Source organism: Montipora capricornis, chromosome 3 (genome assembly GCF_036669925.1).
Source record: "Montipora capricornis isolate CH-2021 chromosome 3, ASM3666992v2, whole genome shotgun sequence".
Lineage (NCBI taxonomy): Eukaryota > Metazoa > Cnidaria > Anthozoa > Scleractinia > Acroporidae > Montipora > Montipora capricornis.
In genome coordinates, this window is record NC_090885.1 from 62,845,363 (window position 1) to 62,864,550 (window position 19,188).

General features: G+C 41.0%; 1 protein-coding gene and 1 long non-coding RNA gene across 2 annotated transcripts in view; one reads left to right on the forward strand and one right to left on the reverse strand.

Annotated features, from left to right (window-relative positions):
* Positions 1–11,753, reverse strand: part of LOC138043657 (oxaloacetate tautomerase fahd2, mitochondrial-like) — a 12,356-nt gene extending 603 nt beyond the window's left edge. The window contains exons 1-7 of the mRNA XM_068890028.1: positions 11,686–11,753; positions 7,465–7,692; positions 4,985–5,201; positions 3,124–3,183; positions 2,481–2,643; positions 2,011–2,119; positions 658–745 (exon numbers count right to left, since the gene is read on the reverse strand). Of these exons, the coding sequence (XP_068746129.1) occupies positions 658–745; positions 2,011–2,119; positions 2,481–2,643; positions 3,124–3,183; positions 4,985–5,201; positions 7,465–7,692; positions 11,686–11,693 (873 nt within the window). The 5' untranslated portion in view covers positions 11,694–11,753. The remainder of the gene's footprint in view (positions 1–657; positions 746–2,010; positions 2,120–2,480; positions 2,644–3,123; positions 3,184–4,984; positions 5,202–7,464; positions 7,693–11,685) is intronic.
* Positions 7,891–10,601, forward strand: LOC138043658 (uncharacterized). The gene is made up of 2 exons (XR_011131302.1): positions 7,891–8,031; positions 10,050–10,601. It is a non-coding gene; the product is annotated as an uncharacterized lncRNA (long non-coding RNA).
* Positions 11,754–19,188: the final 7,435 nt, after the last annotated feature.

A 19,188-nucleotide genomic window follows, 5' to 3' on the forward strand; every position in this document is an offset into this window, starting at 1 on the left:
GCTTGTTTTACAAAGTGAAGAGGAGTTACATTCGGAATCATTAATTTTGAGGCCACGCCAACTTCAAGCATGCTAGCTGCGTTTTAAAAGTAGTGACGGAAAGAAACGAGAAATGAATAGAGGAAGAGGAAGAGGAAGGCAAAGATAAGAGAAGAGAGAGGATGGAAAGGCAGCAAAGCGAAGAAAAACCAAGAGAAGAGACGTAACATGACAGGGAGGATGGGAAGAAAACAATGGAAAAGAGAAACGAGGAGAAGTGAAGAGAAGAGAAAGGAAGGCAAAAGGAGAAAGAAGAGACAAGAAGAGAAACGAAGAGCTTCTAGGTTATAAAAAAACACGAATCGAGGTGAAAGTGGAAGAAGGGTCTGTCAAAGGTGGGGGGTGGTTCTCTGCCCGCACAACTCTTGTTTCTTTTTAAGGCTTATAGACTTGGAGCAGCCACTATTTCGCTCAGTCTGCCGAGCGCAACGCAAAATACAGGTGCAAAAGAAACGTGAAAGTTCTTCTTGCAACCTTATTCTTCTCAGCCATTTCTCATTGTGCTTTGACAGACTGAGCCCAAAGCGGAACTGCTTGTTATCAGCTCCCCATCTTCTGGGGAATGCACCTTTCATCTTTTACTTTTTTCCTGTCCTCGCGAAACATGATCATACTCACCTTGAGGTAAAAAGGAGGTTTCCTAAAACAGCCAACACCTGGGGGAGTTCCTGTTATCACCACATCACCAGGGGTCAGTGTTACAAACCTGTTACGGAAAATGCAACATACGAAGTGATTTGCATTCAGTATTATTATCTTTTTGCGTAGCCAAACTACGGATGCGCGGTTAGTTAAGTGACTACGTGACCATATCTTAAATAGAAAATACGTTTGGCTCTCGGATCAACTACAGTCAAGATCGATTTCAGCTCAGATGTGTAGGAACTTACTCCTTTGCAAACATGGCATTATTATACACAACCCTCGTGAACAAACAAATGATTTAATTTATTTCAAAGTTCGACTGTTGTCGTTGTAATAAATCCAACGCTAGAATTCAAATCCACCCGGCGTTGTGGGTGCGAGCAACCTCATATGACGTACCCATCAATACTGCAATCTCAAATCACCAAGAAAGCACAGTGCCTTTAAGTATGTGTTATCAGTGATATAAAGAGGAAACCTATTTCAGCTAAGCCATTCGCGAGCTCTTCGACACGTTTTATTGTTAACGTAATTTATCCAGTTTTGCCCTCTCCACAGAAACCAACCGCTGATTTCGTTTGAGTTGTAGTGTTGTTGAAGCTTCATTGCTATTGAAGTCAAGTGACCCTAAAACAAAGTTAATTATTTTTTTCTAAAGCCTCTTCGCGGACCGGAATCCTAGCTCCTCGAATATGATTGGCTAATAGAGTGCTCGTAACCGGTCTAACCGGTCCATTTTTTCTTATGATAAGAACCATGGTCCGCGATTTTCCGCGCTGACACCGGAAAATTGAAATTGTTGCGAAAGTTTACAAACAAAGGCAACAGTTACTCGTAAACAACTCCCCGAGATGACAAATTTAATATGTAAGGAAAATACAAACTCTGAAGAATATGGATTCAGACGAGCCCACACAGTTAAAGTGAATTTTAACCCATTGACCCCTGGGGGTTCCCCATTGACGAGTAAAATCGTCTGGCGTTAGACAGAGTAAAATACTAAGTATGCCAAACATTCCTTAGGACTGATTTCAAATCCCTTTCCACGCTCTTAAAATGAACTCTTTCCTCAGGACTAAATTCATCCGATTGGACAAAATGCGTAGTGAATATTAATAGGAGATTTCACGTGACTTCATCGCCGTTATGTTGGTGGACGAAAACAAAAGATCTCTCATTAGCTTCTTTTGTTTGTCCACCAGAAGTCGTACATTTCTCTATTGTTATTGGTGTCCCTAGAGGTGGGTTGAAAACGTCCAATACTTTTTCGATGATTAGGTAAGATGAGAAGATGTGGAGATGTCTGAACCCATTTTCACTTCTTACCGTGATATAAAAGATACAAGAGCTTCTGTCTTAAACACCAGATTTTCCGTGCTCGAATTTTGCATAGTTTCTCCATTGACTCGGCAACGGATTCCCAGTTTGTGAGGATCTATGAGATGGCCAGAAAAATCATTACCTAAATGCCTTTGTGCATTTTTCACAAACATGCTAATTCACCAGTTAGACCATCTATAAACAGTAATCCTCCTTTCACTTCTGTAAAGTAGAATCCCTGATTTAAAATCCCAGATTTTCAGTACAAAGTTAAAAGGGTGTCTCTGAGAAAAGAAAATTACCAGAGGGACGTCACCCATTGTCATTAATGTGCTAAACAGAGCTTTATTGACTCAGTCGAAACAAAGGATAATTTTGTTCTTGTGGGTTGGCACATTTGAATAAAAAAAAAATGTTTGTAGACAGATATTTTCCCTATCGATGCTTAACACGTTGTTGATCTTTGTATGAATCACCTGACAAGGAATCCTTGGTGACTATTGCAGGACCAATTGGACAGAACGAGTCAAACGTCTTGCCGATCAGCCACTGCCCACCGTTCTTTTTCAACTGCCAATCACGTGCACTCACATCATGTACCACTGTATAGCCTGCCACGTATTCCATGGCCTCGCTCTCCTAAAAAAACGTATTTCTAGGTCACCATCGATAAAGAATGAAAACTTCTTGCTTTTTACAGTAACCAGTACAATAAACAAGGCAAGAAAACCCAAAGGCTCCTTTTTCTATGGCGTCTAGCTTCTACTACAGTGGGGGTGGGTAGGCAATCCTATCATCTTGCATGACAGTTCGTCCCCAGTAATACTTCACCTAATTTTAGTGCCCTCTACTGGGTGGAAAGCTGAGTGAAATTTGAAGAGTATTGTGGGACTTAGTGCACTTCAATGCAGTCCACACTCAACATCCACTAAACAAGTTGGCCCCTAAAAGTAAAACCTAGTAAACAATAGTTAAACAATACAAACTTGATTTAAATGTACACATAAAACTCTGCAGTGATTGTTCTACTGAATCTTGAGGTGACTGGGTCCAGTTGTTCAGAATTTAAATCCTGATTGCAAGTACTGTGTCTGTTTTGTTGGTAAGACCTTTACTTACCTTAATCTTCTTGCCAGTTTTCCCAATGATAAATGCAAGTTCAACTTCAAAATCAAGTTGCTGGGAGAAAAAAAAAACGAAAAAAGATGCAAAAATTGAATGAACTTAAGGACTTTCAAATCCATAACTTTTAAACATTCTTTGTACAAGGTGACATTCTGCTTGTCCTTGTTTTAAGAGCAATATCAATAAAATATTAATCGCAAAAAAAAGTGGTCTCTTTCTTTCCTCGCCATTCCTGTCTGTATTTTGACTACCTTAGCATTATAAATGAGGTGATTGGTCATCAGAAATGTCAAATTAGTAGTTTTTTTGTCCGGTGAGCCATATTTTATAAGCTGTGAAGGCTTCAAACAATGATTGGTGAGTTTTCATCCACCTTGTAAGTAAAGGACATGGTTGGTTGTCAGGGATGTCTTCTGTACAGGTTGTTGAAATGTTAGACATAAACAACAACCATCCTCAGGACTACATTAATTTCAATTAAACAATCAAATTCCATCATAAGCGGCCCAAGCTCATGTTATGTGCGAGACGTGACTCTCAAAGAGTCACGTCAGCAACAAGACTGTTCTACAAAATTTTTTGTTTTGTTTTCTGAGTTACTTTCAAGACAAAGGAGTAAAGAAGCGAAAAGGTATCAATGAAGGCACTAAATAAAGAATGTTAACTTCCTTTTTTTTTGTTTTGTTTTGTCTTTTCAAGCTTTTTAAAACTGTTTTGGGACATTGTTGTTTGAGTGGCTGTTGTAATCTTCCCAAGATAAAGTCAAGGCTGGACACAGCGATTTACAGAGAAATCAACTCAAAAGCCTTTCCTTCTGTGTTCCTTCTTTCTGTGTTCCTCCCTGTCTGATCAGCTTGCTGAAAGCATTATCCTTTTGGCTCAAAAGAGAAAGATTTCCTTTACATTTCTAGACCGAAGTTTGTGCTTATCTTTTTGATTTTACAGGACTGAATTAAGGATCTCCCCTGCATTTAATTGCCACGTATTCCTCCGGCACACTGTCTGATCCGGTCCTTGAAAATATAACACTTTCCCAACAGTCCATGTACAATTTCACTTTGTCTTTATTAGGAAGATTAAGAAAGCCTCTCAAACAACAATGCCCCAAAACAGTAAAAAAGCTCGAAAAGACAAAAAAATACACAAGGTGAATTAACTTACTTTGTTTTGTTTTAATTCATTGATAACTTTTTGCTTCTTTGCTCCTTTGTCATCAAACTAACTTCATAAACAAAAAAATTTGTCTAGAACAGTGTCCTCACTCACGTGACGCTTTGAAAGTCAAGTCTCACACATAACACAAGCTTGGGCCGCCTATGATTTTGTCTGGTTTAAGAATAATATTCTTCTAGTCATTGCAACCTGGGTCCTCAAGTCAAAAGAGGCTAACACGAAAGGTCAAGTACTTTGTAATTTAAGTAAAACTGCAATTAAAAAAGCATAACAGCATTTTGCAAAAGAAATTAATGCTATAACTTTGACACACCAAACCCACAAGAGACAAGGTTCAAAAGCACCTCCATCTATAATTTTACTCCATCCTTTGTTGCCATGCAAAATGCCACTTAGTAATAGAAATTTTGTCAATTTCAGCCATAACACTCTGAAGCTGATCAGAACTGTCACATGAACCTAGTTAAATGTTCTAGATAGCTCCCATAATTTGTCTCCTTTATTAGCTCAGTGTCGGAGCATCTGAACTAGCCCACTGAAAATGTCACAGGTTCAACTTCTGAAAGCAGCACATCTATTCATTATTGCTGCATGTTTCACATACCCATAGTTCTGAAATGGTTGCACAAAAATGTACACACAGTATATAATTATCTTGCTAACAAACACAACCCAAACAAACCTCTGTCTCATCTGGGTATATGATTGGTGCTCCTGGGTCAGCTATTGCATTATTAAACTTGCTGAACAGGATTGGTTCTTTGGGCAGTGGATAGTTCTGTTCTGTACAGTGATCAACATAGTTCATTCCTATGCAGATGATTTTATTGGGATTGTAAATTGGTGCCTTTAATCGAATATCAGCTCTCTTTAGAACATGTTGACCATTATTGACAACCCTGGAATAAAGAAAAAGGTGTGAAAAAACTCTGCAAGTCACAACCAAGCTTAACCCATTGCCACCTGGGAGTGACACCTGATAGATTCACTCTGCCTTAACGGAAGACCATTTTACTTGTCAGTGGAGGACGGTTTTAGGAGTCAATGGGTTAACCTCAACATCTAGTACTAAAAAACTGTGTCCCCTTTTAATGTCAGTTTTGTTATTTTCCTTAAATTTACTAATGATGTTCAAGGGTTGTCTTTTTCAATATGGGACACCTTCTCTTTCGCACAATACCAATTGAAAAAGTTATTGTCATTTCTTTCTCCAATATATGTGATAATCATAAACGTCTGTTTTACACATAACTTCTGCAATGACCTAGTCTGTGAAGAGGCTCTTCAAATTTCTCGTGGCCTCGGAGACATGCCAGCAGCTGCAGCTGCAAGTACCACATTAGAATCAAAGTTGGGAAATTCTATTTTTCAACACATAACATAGACTCCTGCCAATCTGCAGTATGCCTGCTTTATTACACATAACATGAGAATTTTATTCCATAAAGCTCATTTGTACAAATCTATACGCTTTATTTTCACATGTGAAAAAGACCTATACAGCCAATCAGAATGGCGTACAGCTATTTCACATGTGAAAGTATAACCAATCAGCGATAGCGTAAAGGCGTTTCCATGCCAATCACTCGTGCATCTCGTGCAAATCGTGCAAATCGTGCAAATCGTACTTTGTTATTGAATTAAATTAAATTTGCATTTGGTTCTATTGTTAGTGAGTTTTTGTTTCTAATTCGCGTTCAGAAAACTATTTTAATGAAAATTCTCATGTTATGTGTAATAAAGAGTTTACGACATAGAAAGTGCTTTGTACGGGGTTTTATTCACTCGTTGTTTGTGTCAAAAACCCTCACTCGCTCGTTCCTCGCTCGTTCGGGTTTTTGACACAAACAACTCGTGCATAAAACCCCGTACGCCGCACTTTCTATGAAGTAAACTATTTTTACCCTTTAACCCACAACAGATCATAACAGTGACTAACATCTAACTTCTCACAGTATCAATGCATAATCAAACAAACAAGGCATAAGAATCCAGGAAATGATTTTCCTTATTTACAGCTAATTAGAAATGTACATCAACAGAACAGCTGAGAGAATATACATTTTGATACTTGTGCTGCGGGGATGAAGGAGTAAAATAAATCACCAGTTCAGTCATTGTTCATTGGACCCAGTTAAATACCATATAGTAGTTGGACCATTCCATAATTTCGCACCTGTTATAGCCTCAGTGACAACGTATTCGTATCCCATATGATAATTATGATTAGCTCCATGATTTGGGGGATCTCCTCTTTCCAGCCAAATTTGTGCTAACTATGTACAGTAACTTTTTAAAGATAAATGAAAAATGTTGGAAGATGTGTACCGTATTATTGGTTTCCTTGTGATGTCATCAAGATTAAAAAATAAGGAATTATAAATCCTTTTGAGATTTTAGATAGTTATTAGAACAGCTGAAGACATATCTTTTTACAAATTTTCAGTTTGACGGGGTTGAATTTCTAAGCTTTTGTGCGACACCATATTAAAATGGTGGCCGAGAATGCTGTCACGTAGCTAAAAAAATTGACTTATCCGCTGAGATTTCGCAATCTGAACAGTCCTTGCATGAGAAAAAGTACTCATATAGGTGTTTATGAGCCCTCAGAAGACGACTACAGGCTTTTTATAGCAAAACTCAATGACTCATGTTTTTGTTAGCTTCCGGCCGCCATATTTGTGCCCCTCAGAGGGACACAAACAATTGGCGTCTCCATACATAGCCTTATACATTTGAGTAAAACATTTCATCGAATATCTCCCGCACGAAACATCGCACACACCTGAATCTTCGCAAGACTGTTTCATTAGTGATCTTATTTTATCTCTTTGATTCTTGACCTTATTTGATGAATGGTTTTGATGATGGTGAGACAGTGAAAACTGGCAATACTAATAGTTGTTAAGGTAATACTATTTTGCAGTCTAAGAAGGGTGTAAAGCTGATTATGTTTTTCAGTTACCTTGTTTTAAAGCCTATTCTTCTTCACAAGGCGTTTCTCTGTTTAATAGGTTGATGGTGGGGGGAGGTGGTCTTGAATTTTTAATTAATGTCCCAAAGAAAAATCCACTGACAGAAGCCATATAAAGTTACACTTAAAATAAAAGTCATCGCAATTCATAAAGCAATTTTGCTCAGTCGTTATTATTATAACCATACCCTTGAGCCTTGTTTATCATCTCCTCACCGCCTTCCAGGAAAGATCTCATATCGGTGGGAATGGAATTATCGCCAGCACATACATCAACTACATCCCCGCCATCACTGGTTTCCACTCCAACCCTCTGTTTTCCCCCTTCAACGAACTGGATCAGTCGCATATTATGTCGAAATCGTGATGGAACAGAAAAACAAGGAAAACGTGCTGAACGAAGTCGAAGAAAACTACGTAACATAGACAAGCACATGGGCATTTTGTCTGAGCATGCGCGAAGGGAATCGAATTATTCGAGTTCGGCGCCATTGTTATTTTGAACGCGCTGCCCGCGGGTTTTTAAACGGGCGATCTACACTTTGAAAAATATTTTGTCAAGAGAGATGAAAGATTGTAACAAAATTACACACTTTTCTATCACTATGGATATTCTTCGAGTTTGTTGGGAGTTCGGATGAGAATATTTTAATGACCAAATCCCGAACAAAACGAGATAAAGGCCCAAAGAAGTGGAGTTTGGCATTTGATTTACCGAAGTTCAAGATGTTCACACGAGAAGACAAATGATGCAGGTTAGTTTGAAGATGTTGAAGCTTTATTGTTATGAATCACAGGGCTGCATATTGACACGATCCTCAGATAAACCACCCTTTATGAGATGGAAATTTTGAATTTGAGCTGATTTTGCTTCAACTTTGTAGTAAGTTTTCATCATAATTCCGCCGGCCCCCAAGCTTTAAATTACTTCAAATAACATTGTCTCTTCTTCCTCTTTGCAGCCGCTTGGGACTCCAGGCTTTAAAAAATGCGCTGTTTGTAGGATTACAATGTTATTACATAAGCTTTTGGCAAATTTTTATTTGGGAAGTTTTGATTGATTTTCCAAGTCGTGGATCTCAAAAGTCTTCTGTCTTGCTGTTGTGCAGAGCATATAGTTGTCCATTTTTAACAAGGTTGTAGTGTCATTTCAATACACGATGACTTTTGCAATTTTTTTTCCTGTGCTTCAGTAGGTATTTTTGTAATTGCTTTTTTCGTCTCCTAGAGCTAACTTAAGTCAAAAGTTCGGTTAAACTACCCTTTTTCGCCGGCCCCCAAGTCCGAGAACACTTTTAGTGCATTGTTTGTTTATTTGTCCTCCGCTTCATCTGGTTTATTTATTCCGAAAAAATGCGTGCTCTTTTTTGTAACAAGGCAAACTACTACCGTTTACTGTCGAAGATTTCACATTTGGAGCTTGTCCATGTAGTTTTCGAACCGGATGGCGTAAGCTGTGTTATCGTGTTTATTTCATTAGCATGCTGCTACCTAGCAGACTAGCATTAGAAGCTCGTCGGTTTTTTTTTTTTTCTACGTGCAGCAATTGAATTTACCTCAGCAAGTGTTCTTAGACGAGCGATTTAAGAAATAAGTGAGAATGCTCATTCAAAAAGATTTGGTTGTAATTCTGGAGACGAGCTCTGTAGGGCAGAACAAACATTTCGCTTTTAGTGTGTATCCCTCCCTTAGCGTGTAGAGGAATGCCAATCACGATTTCTTTAGATGTATGTGTTAGTTATACATTTGTACAAAAAAATGTTAGGAAACACGTTTTACTTGCCAAAATCCCGTTGTACCGTCTAGAATAAGTGAAACATGCACTTGATTATCTGCAAGACCTGTCACTATATTTTGATCATCTTCTCAACAATCATTCACAAATAATATGTTACACATCAGATTTGTCATGTACTGGCTCTTCTAACAATCCATATACTGTAGTATAAAAATCAATAAATGTTCACCACAATTAACGGGTAAAGGAAGATACAAAATTATGTTGAAAACTAGATGAACAATAATACGTTCAAATTTGCAATGAGAGTAAGCAAGGGAGTTCATTTACATATTACCTTGAATGTTATTTGTACCCAAAAAATGTTGAATAAATACTGGGTACAGTGTAGCAAATCTTTATGAGCATTTACAATGTTTGTAAAAACCAAGATAGTGTGAGGAAGAGGGAGAGAATGGTTTACTTAAGTTGAAAGAAATGAAACCCTATATTATTGATGTTGACTTCAGACCTAAAATGGCCATGTTTGATCCTTGCAGTTGTGCCCCCCACTCATGCATAACCATTCCTGCAAGATATCTGATGAAGTTACTGATGTTTCCAGAAGAGCTGGCTGCAATAAGGCCACCTTGTAGCCCATGCTTGTTGCTTTCAAAGAGGCTAATGATTGTATGCATTAGAAGCTTGTCTGTTTGTGCTCTGTAGTGACATCTGTTCAGACATGTATTCTGAGCCATGATCAGAAGTACTCTGCAAATTATTATTTAGTTTTAAGGTTAGGCTGTTAATTGAAAGGACACGGGGAATGTAGTTATCTAGAAGAATGAAAAGAGTTCCATATTGCATGTCTTTAATTTGAAGAATTTACTCATCACAGTTTCTCGAAAAGTGTCTAGCATCCATAAACAAGTTCTAGTATAAACATAATTCTCCATGTCTTAGGTTTATCAGTAAGCTTGCTTTGGAAAAAGTGTTTCATGTACAGAATTAAAAGTTAGGATCAAAAGAACTGACAGCGTATTCTCTGCTGTTTAGAGACATGGGCATGCAGTGGCTCAACAATTGGAGCAATGGACAGAAGTGATGGCTGAGAAGTCAAGTTTTGTGGAAAGGTGTTACCTTGAGAAACAGTTGTGAATGAAGATAAATGGGCAAATTGGTTATGTGAAACAGCCGTATTTGAAGCTCTTGAAGTTCTGGATTATGATTGGAATCTTAAACACTCATACATAATAAATTTGTTTGCAGTAAAATTAACAGATGTGCTGAATTCATGAGGCTCATACAAATGGGATTCTTTGTTGCTTATAAATTCAATGTACAGTTAAGATTTCACTAGTTGGAGTCACATCCTACATAATAAAGTGTTGCATGTCATAGTCTCAGTAAGGTGGCCAGCAAGTTGATATGAAGAAAAACACTCGTGATCATTAAGTTTTTGATATCCCTTTATTGACAGTGAATACAGTTGTTGACCATTTCCTCATATCTTATACTTCCGAAGGACTAACAAATTAAATTATATTTTAGTTCTATACTTGTAAAAGTTTAAAAAGCTTGGGGCTTGATATTAAAAAAGGAATACTCTTTGGTGTGTCACTCTTAACATCGCTTTGTTCCCTGGGCATGGTCTAGTCAGAACTTACTAATTTCCTGTTGTCATTTTGTAATCAATTTTCAACTTGAATAGTCTGATTCTTTGGAAATGACCACAGAGAAGGATCATTCCTACAGATTGAGACAGTTGTACAAGGTTCAAGAGGGCAGCTTGTTCAATTACAACATGGGAATCATAGACCTTGCTATGCCCTTAGACAGTGGTTATTTATTTCAGGTCCTCAGATTTAGTTCCCTAGGGATTTGGGATGTGCTTAAACTCAAAACCTTAACCAGCTATCTTGCTCTAGTTCCCTGAAGCTAACACCATGTAAGCAGTAATTTTCAAATGGGAGGTGCTCCATGCAATACACGAAACCCAGACTTAACATGACTTACTCTCTGTCAGAAGCTTCAAACGTTCCACAATTCCTAAACATTTTACTCGTGGTAACATTACCAACTCTATTTTCTGGCTGTTTACTCAGACCATAATTTGGTCAAAGCTGCTGTTTTTGGCCCGTCGTTCACGCTTGTTCGCGTTCATGCCAACAAACTTAAAACGAAAAAAGGCAAGCTACCGTAAACTTTGGGTGTGAACATATATTTTCATAATGTAGCTGAAATTCTCGATATTTTAACACATTTCAAACAGGAATGCCCAACAGAGCAAAAGAGAGAACAGTGAGAGGTAAACACGTAGGTTGCAATCAAAACTAACGCGGTAAAATGTCTGTCTAGTCTGCTTATGTGTGTTTGGAGAGCCCTTCGAATTATGCAACTTTCGCAAGATTACTGACTACGTGAGAGTTCCACACCAAAACAACTTGTTTTCCCCTTATTATTCGAAAGTAATTTGCTGTGACTTTTTGCCATAAACAGCCAACCGTTTCTCGATCTTTTGACACCGTCTACACGTAAGGCAAGGAAGATAAACTACACAGATAACGACACGAACTCGAAACTTTTCGCCAGGTAGACCGCCATTATTTTGGTTTCTGCTTATGGCGGGCCAGCGGATACGCTCATAAGAGATCTCAAAGTCGCGCACGCGCAGACAGAATGCCCCTGTGCTCGTAACATAGATGTAAAACGACGAATTGCCCTTTTCTACTTCCCAGTCCATGCGCTACAAGGACTCACAATCCTCTTCCTTGAGCGTGCGGGATTTCACGAGGGATGTCCCTCATCTAACCTCGTCTTCTTCTTTACCTGGCAAGGTAAATGCGCCCTGGGGACGTGGTTGGTCCCTCATCCTTCCCTCTTGGGGTAGTGGTTTATCGTTCACAGATAATTTTATCACCAAAACGAATCCCTGCTAAAATCCTCTGTGCTCGTTCTAATTTGAGCCTTGTAGCTTACATCGTCTCCCCGCCGCAGGCGATTTAGAGGTCCTTTTTTACTCCTTGTTATTCACCCCTACGCCACAGCTCAGGTACCAACTCGAAACGCCAATTTAGGTAAGTGTCCAATAAACAATCAATACAGTCCTCTTCATGATTTACACTAATATTCACACCTTCGATAAAGTTGTTGCTCACAACGATTTAATGACGAAAAATTACAAGCTGTGTGAAGTTCCTCTTCACTATTCAGAACGGTCAAGTATAGAGTCGCGCAGGGTATGATTCAAAAAGTTCAGGGTACCAACGAAACAGGTGCAAACTCTTCAAGTTCTCTTCTTCAATGTATCTTTGGCATATGAGATATGAGTAGTATTGACGGACAAGAGGAGGATAGCGAGATTGCAAGTAGTCAAAGGGCGCGGTTATTTGTTACTAAAGATGAAAAATGGAGTGAAGAAATGTTCTCTAGAAGAAGAAGACATAAATTATTCGGTACAGCCGTGGACATCAGATATTCCCAACTTTCCATTCCGGAATGGGAGCCCTGCTCTCCACCCCATCCCTAAACTCTCGAAAAGAAAAATGGCGAACGCACAGAACGACCTATGGGTCCACGCACTTAAGACAAACAAAATACGTTTCTACTTAGAATGAAAACATTTCACACAGACAATTTCCTTTCTTCTCAACTCATGAACTGGAAACCAAAAGTAATGTTAAAGAGGTTTTTATTTTATTGCCTACAGCCACTGCTGCTGGGATGCTTGTCTGGAAAAAAACAGGGGAGTTTAAGCAGGGACAACGGCAACGGAAACGTCACTCCGAAATATAACTTAGCGCTATCGCAAGTATTTCGCAACCATCCCGTCTTGCTAACCATGTCCAATACGGGAGAACTATCCTGCAACTTGTAATATCCAGTCCAGCATTCCAACAATTCCAGTATAGTTCAGTTTTGCACATGTGCATAAGTATCGTCTTTTGTAGTGCCACGTTGTGAGATGTAGTCGGCAAAGTGATAGCTTATGTTATTAAACGGCATTTAACCCTTTCAGGCCCGAGGGGTTCCCCATTGACGAGTAAAATCGTCTGGCGTTAGACAGAGTAAAATCTATAAGTGCCATTTGGCACTATCGGGCCTGAAAGGGTTAAACAGAGAAGACTCGCGGTTGTTACACTGGCGACGAGGATAAACACGTTGAATTACAAGAGAAATCTCGCAAGCGAAGTCTGAAGCCCAGCGAGAGAGGCAAGCAGGCAAAATACTTCAACGCGTGACTCGATCGATCGACCAAACATGTCTCACACGGAACAAGCAGATGCCGGCGCAGCAGCTCCAGTTCAAGTTATCACGGCAACGAGAAATCTAAAATCTCAACCATTTATCCCAGGAGATGACCCGATAGTAAAAGGGAAAGCGTGGGACGACTGGCTTGAAGAAATCGAACGGGAATTCAGATACTTCAAGATTACGGAACCGCTCGACAAGAAAGATGCACTCATCATTTATGGCGGGAAAGAGATCGCTCGCCTGGAGAAAAGTTTACCAACCCCGACAGATGGCGCTAACGAGTACGACAAGTTGAGAAAGAAGCTAAATGACTACTTCAAACCGAAGAAAAATAAACACCACGCGAGATACGTATTCCTCAAAATGAGACCGACACATGACGAAACAACGAACGCGTACGCTGCACGTTTGAGGGAGAAAGCCAATGACTGCGAATTCGAAGCCAATTGCGATGAACGAATCTTGGAACACCTCATCCAAACAACACAGAATCGATCGCTTATACAAAAAGCCATCAACAAGAAATGGGATTTGACACGGTTTTTAACCGAAGCTGCTCAAATTGAAGACACATCACTTCAAATAAGCGACATGAAAATTCATCAAGACGTGAAGAAACTTGGGCGACGCTTCGAGAAGTGGCATTCACCCAAGGACAAACAAAGCGGTAAAGGAAAGCAACCCTGTGGATACTGCGGACAAACAGGCACACACGAGGAAGGCAAGAACTGTCCAGCGTATGGGAAAAAATGTATGAAATGTCAAAAGTTCAACCACTTCGGTTCAGTGTGTAAGTCCAAAGGCCCGCACAACAGTAAGAAAGGCAACGACCAAAAACGCGATCACAAGCCACCAGAGAATTCAAGGCACAAGTGCCGTGTAAAGAGAACCACTGAAGGAGAAGATGCCGACAACTCAACAAGTTCCGATGACGAGTTCTTCTGCCAAGCCGTAAGACACCTGAAGCAAGGGAAGAAAATGAAAACCGATGGTGAAGACAGAACCGTATCAGTGAAGATAGAAGATGTTGATGTAAGAGCTGAGCCTGACAGCGGAGCAGAAGTAAATGTCATGGATGAACACCAATTTAAAGCATTGACAAACCGGTCCAGTGTGAAACTTACACTACAACCGAGCAGAGTAAAGTTAAGCACCTTGCAGAGTGAGCTACCCGTGAAAGGAGAGTTCACAGCCACAATAAGGAACCAGACCTGTGGAGCAGTCGCAAGATTTGTTGTGACCAGAGGAAGAATCAACTCCCCACCCCTCATCAGCAAAAGTACCCTTCAAGAGCTGGGTATGTTACAGATCAGAGCAGATGGTTCTTTCGCCGAGACCAATGACTTGAGAATCCAGGAAGAACCACCAGACGTCAAAAGTGTCAAGCGAGATAAAGATCTCAAACCTGGAATCAAAGAAATGACTGATCAATACAGTGACGTATTTAAGGGTATCGGGAAGATTAGAGACATTAAGAATGGAAAAGAGTTCTATGCGAAGTTCAGCATGAGACCAGAAGCAGTGCCCGTAGCTCAAAGACCGAGACCAGTGGCTTACTACCTGCAAGAGCCATTAAAGCAATGGCTGGGCCAATGTGTAGAAGAGGAGATATTCGAAGAAGTTCCTGAAGGCGAGGCAGTCACATGGTGCTCACCGCTGGTTGTTCAACCAAAGCCGAAGTTCAACACTGTAGACAAGGAGAAACTTGAACCGCACATGATCAGGGCCAGCGTGGACCTCAGGGTACCAAACCAATTCATGGAAAGAAATAGGATCACCCAGGGACCTATTGTTGAAGACTTCATGTACAAATTTCATGATTGCACTGTGTTCTCCAAACTTGACATGCGGCAGGGGTACCACCAACTCCTACTCGATCCAGAGTCCAGAAAAATTGCCACTTTTAGCACCCCGTGGGGGAACATGCGACCAAAACGTCTAATCTTTGGAGCAAAAGCCTCGCAAGATCTCTTTGACGAAGCTATCTACCGAATATTTGGAGACATACCAAGATGCCTCAACCAACGGGATGATATCCTGCTAGGAGGAAGAAACATGGAGGAGCACAACAAGACATTGGAAGCAGTCCTGCAGAGAGCAATGGATTTTGGAATCACATTCAATCCTGACAAGTGCCAGTTTGGAGTCGAGGAGATAGAGTTCTACGGACACAAATTCACGAAAGACGGATTAAAGCCAAACCCAGACAAAATCAGAGCTGTCAAAGAAAGCAGTCCACCAAAATCAAAAGAAGCGGTGCGAAGTTTCCTTGGCATGACGGGATACCTTTCAAAGTTCATCCCAAGATACGCATCACTAACTGCACCATTGCGAAAGCTAACCCACAAAGATACAAAGTTCAAATGGGGAGCGGAAGAGAATGAAGCATTTGAGAACCTGAAAGCAAGCATAACTAGTGAAAGCACAATGGCATACTTCAACCCAGCTAGACCAATCGTTGTGAGAGTGGAAGCCAGTTTCCATGAAGGGCTCTCAGCCGGATTATTCCAAGAGACAGGTTGTGGTCTCCAGCCAGTTCACTTCATTAGTCGTACCATGACCGACACGGAGAAACGGTACAGCCAGACAGAAAAAGACGCCCTGTCAGTACATTGGGCGAAGAACAGGTTCAGCATTTACCTCCTTGGAGCACCAAAATTCAAGATCATCACTGCCCACAAGCCACTGCTTCCACTGTTTAACAAGGCAGCCATGCGACTCCCACCGAGAATTGAAAAATGGGTGATGGGAATGCAAGATGTCGACTTCGAGCTAATCTATGAGCCTGGAAAAGATGACGCAGACCCCCTTGACTTCCTGTCAAGACACCCATTGCCAGAGAAAGGAAAGGATGCTGTAGAGAGAGTAATCAAATATGTCTTGAAAGCTGAGCATGCTGTCGTTGTAGATCAGATCAAGGAAGAAACTTGCAAAGATACCCAACTTCAAAAACTGTCCGCCAGGATACTAACCGGGGACTGGGAACGTTACAAAAAGGACCCAGACATTGCACCATTCTACAGTGTGCAGAATGAATTGTATACAGTGGATGGCCTACTCTTTCGTATGAATCAGATCATCATCCCCAGAAGCCTGCAGAGACAAGTCATTAAGGCTGCACACCACCTCGGACATCTGGGAACGACCAAAACAAAGCAAATGATAAGAGCAAAGTATTGGTTTCCAACCATGAACACCATGATCGAACAGATCATTGGACAGTGTTACGAATGCCAGGTTACCACAAAGCAGCACAGGCAGGAACCCATCAAAGTCACAGACATACCCAAGAAACCGTGGGATGTCATAGCTGTAGACTTCAGTGGACCATACCCTGATGGCCATTATAATCTAGTAGCCATAGACAAGAGAACAAGATATCCTGAAGTCGCGAAGACCCACTCAACAGCTTTTCAACCAACCAAGGAAAAGCTCAAAACAATGTTTGCCACTCATGGCACCCCAAGACAGCTGGAAAGTGACAACGGACCACCGTTTAATTCCAGAGAGTTTGCAGAGTTCGCTAAAACAGAGGGATTCCACCATCATCGAGTCACCCCAGAACATGCACGTGCTAATGGCGAAGCGGAAAGCTTCATGAAACTGCTTAATAAGACAGAGCAGATCACCCACCTTAAAGGCGGGAATAGCAGCATAGCTATTCAAGAAATGCTGACAGGCTACCGCTCAACACCACACCCTGCCACCGGAATAGCACCCTATGAAGCCCTCATGAACAGACAAGTGAGAACCAAATTAGACCATCAAACGAGGGAGAGCAGCGAGAATGCTCGTGACACAGCCATCAATGAGAGGGATGAGAGATACAAAGAGAAGCTCAAACAGAATGCTGAGAACAGGAACACTAAGGCACACAACTTCATTGTAGGAGATCATGTATTGTTGAAGCAAAAGAAGAGGAACAAATGGTCCACAGCATATGAACCAGCTTTCTACACCGTAATCCGAACCGACGGATCAAGCATTGCCGCACGTCGAATCACAGATGGACGGGAAGTGTATCGGGACGCAAACCAGTTCAAGATTGCCAACGCTTTGGTCCAAGACAATGCCAGTGAAGAGTGGGACGACCGGGAAGGAGAACCGACCACAGAGGATTGGAGAGAGAAAATCCTGCTGAATGCCAACCCTCAGTCAGTCCAAGAGGAGATTATCTCCAGCACAGAGGAAATGGTCGAAACCAACAGCAGTGACAAAACGGAACAGAACAAACCAACTGAGTCCTCAGCAGCTGTAGCCAGACCAAGGCGTGATCGGAGGCGACCAGACTATCTGAAAGACTATGTTACCTAGACTGTACTAAGCTTATGCTCACTGGACATAGACATTTATATGCCCTGAACATTTTCTGTTTAAGCGTAGAACATTGGACATTTTGGGACATTGTTTTCTAGTTGCGTTTTATTTAAGGAAAAGACCGTCTCTGGAAAAAGGGAGAAATGTAATATCCAGTCCAGCATTCCAACAATTCCAGTATAGTTCAGTTTTGCACATGTGCATACGTATCGTCTTTTGTAGTGCCACGTTGTGAGATGTAGTCGGCAAAGTGATAGCTTATGTTATTAAACGGCATTTAAACAGAGAAGACTCGCGGTTGTTACACAACTGTAGGGGTACAACCGGTTTTAATAGAAATAGAAAATGGATGGTTCATTTTTGCATGATCACGTTGTCGTCAAAACCTAAAATTTCGTGATTTCACGTTGTTGTTTTGATTCTGGAGGTAAAGGTAAAGGCACACCTTATTTAACGTCGGTAATTCCTTTACCCTCCAGAGGGTATTCTCCCAGGAAGCCGACGGTGCGCTCATTTTACCCCCCTCTTTCCATCAGTGCTCCGTTTTAAGGGTATTTAAAGCTACTTGGGCTACACTGAAAGGAAAGAAGTCGAAACAAGAATGTGAGATCCGGGGATCGAACTCGGGACCTCTTGCACCAAGGCCGCGCACTAATCGAGTTGTTTTCTGCAAAGAATACACGGAAATTCGGGCTGCACTAGGCTGATTGACCAACCGTTTTGTGAGCCCGCGTTCCTCCGCGCAAACCATGGCTGGATCACTGGTCCAGCCAATTGTATTTTCCACCAATCAGAAAGTCGCCTGCCCGCCAAGAACAAAATAAAGTATTGCGACGGGTGCTACGTCACGGACAAACGACGTGATCCAGTCGTTCGTTGGGAGGAGGATGTCAACCACACTCACAAAACGGCTGGAAATCGAGCCTGTGGCTGCATGTGCAGCACGAGTATTTTCTTTTCTTAACCAATGATATTCTTGCTTTGTGGCATCATCGTTGCCGTAGCCGTCGTCTTTGCTTAAACTCCCCAAAAAGCCAAGCCCGATAAATTTCAAGGACTTTTCCAGTAACCGAATGCAAGGGTGTCAAAATTCAAATACTATAGACCTTTTAATTAATTCCCCCAGAGGGCAGCAAATCACATAGGGTCGACTTTCGATTGTGTGAGATGGCAAAAGAGCACACCAATGCTGTAAGAAACAACTGAAGGAACCACTATGCGAGTTTAATTATTCTTCTGGTGACCAGATTCGAAAATGAGGGTTAAAATTAATGTCCTTTTCGCCAACTTAGAGTAACAATATTTTACATAAAAACAAACTGCCTTACTTTGGACTGGAAGTAATTTACATCGAATGCTTAAAAGGAACTCTCCCATTCGACTTGCTGAGGGCCAAGATTTATAACCGGGTTCCAATCGAGTGTCAAGCAAAATTGGTAAATCAAAGCTGACGCACTGATTTCAACGAGATAATCATAGGCAAAGCAAAAAGGTGCAGCCGATTCAGAGCTCGGAAAGGGGCACGAAGGCATGTCACTATAGGCAATATTATCGCCTCTATGGGGCTAGACATCTAAGCCCAACTGCTTATTTATCCAAAGTAAAAGAAATTTCGAAATTACTC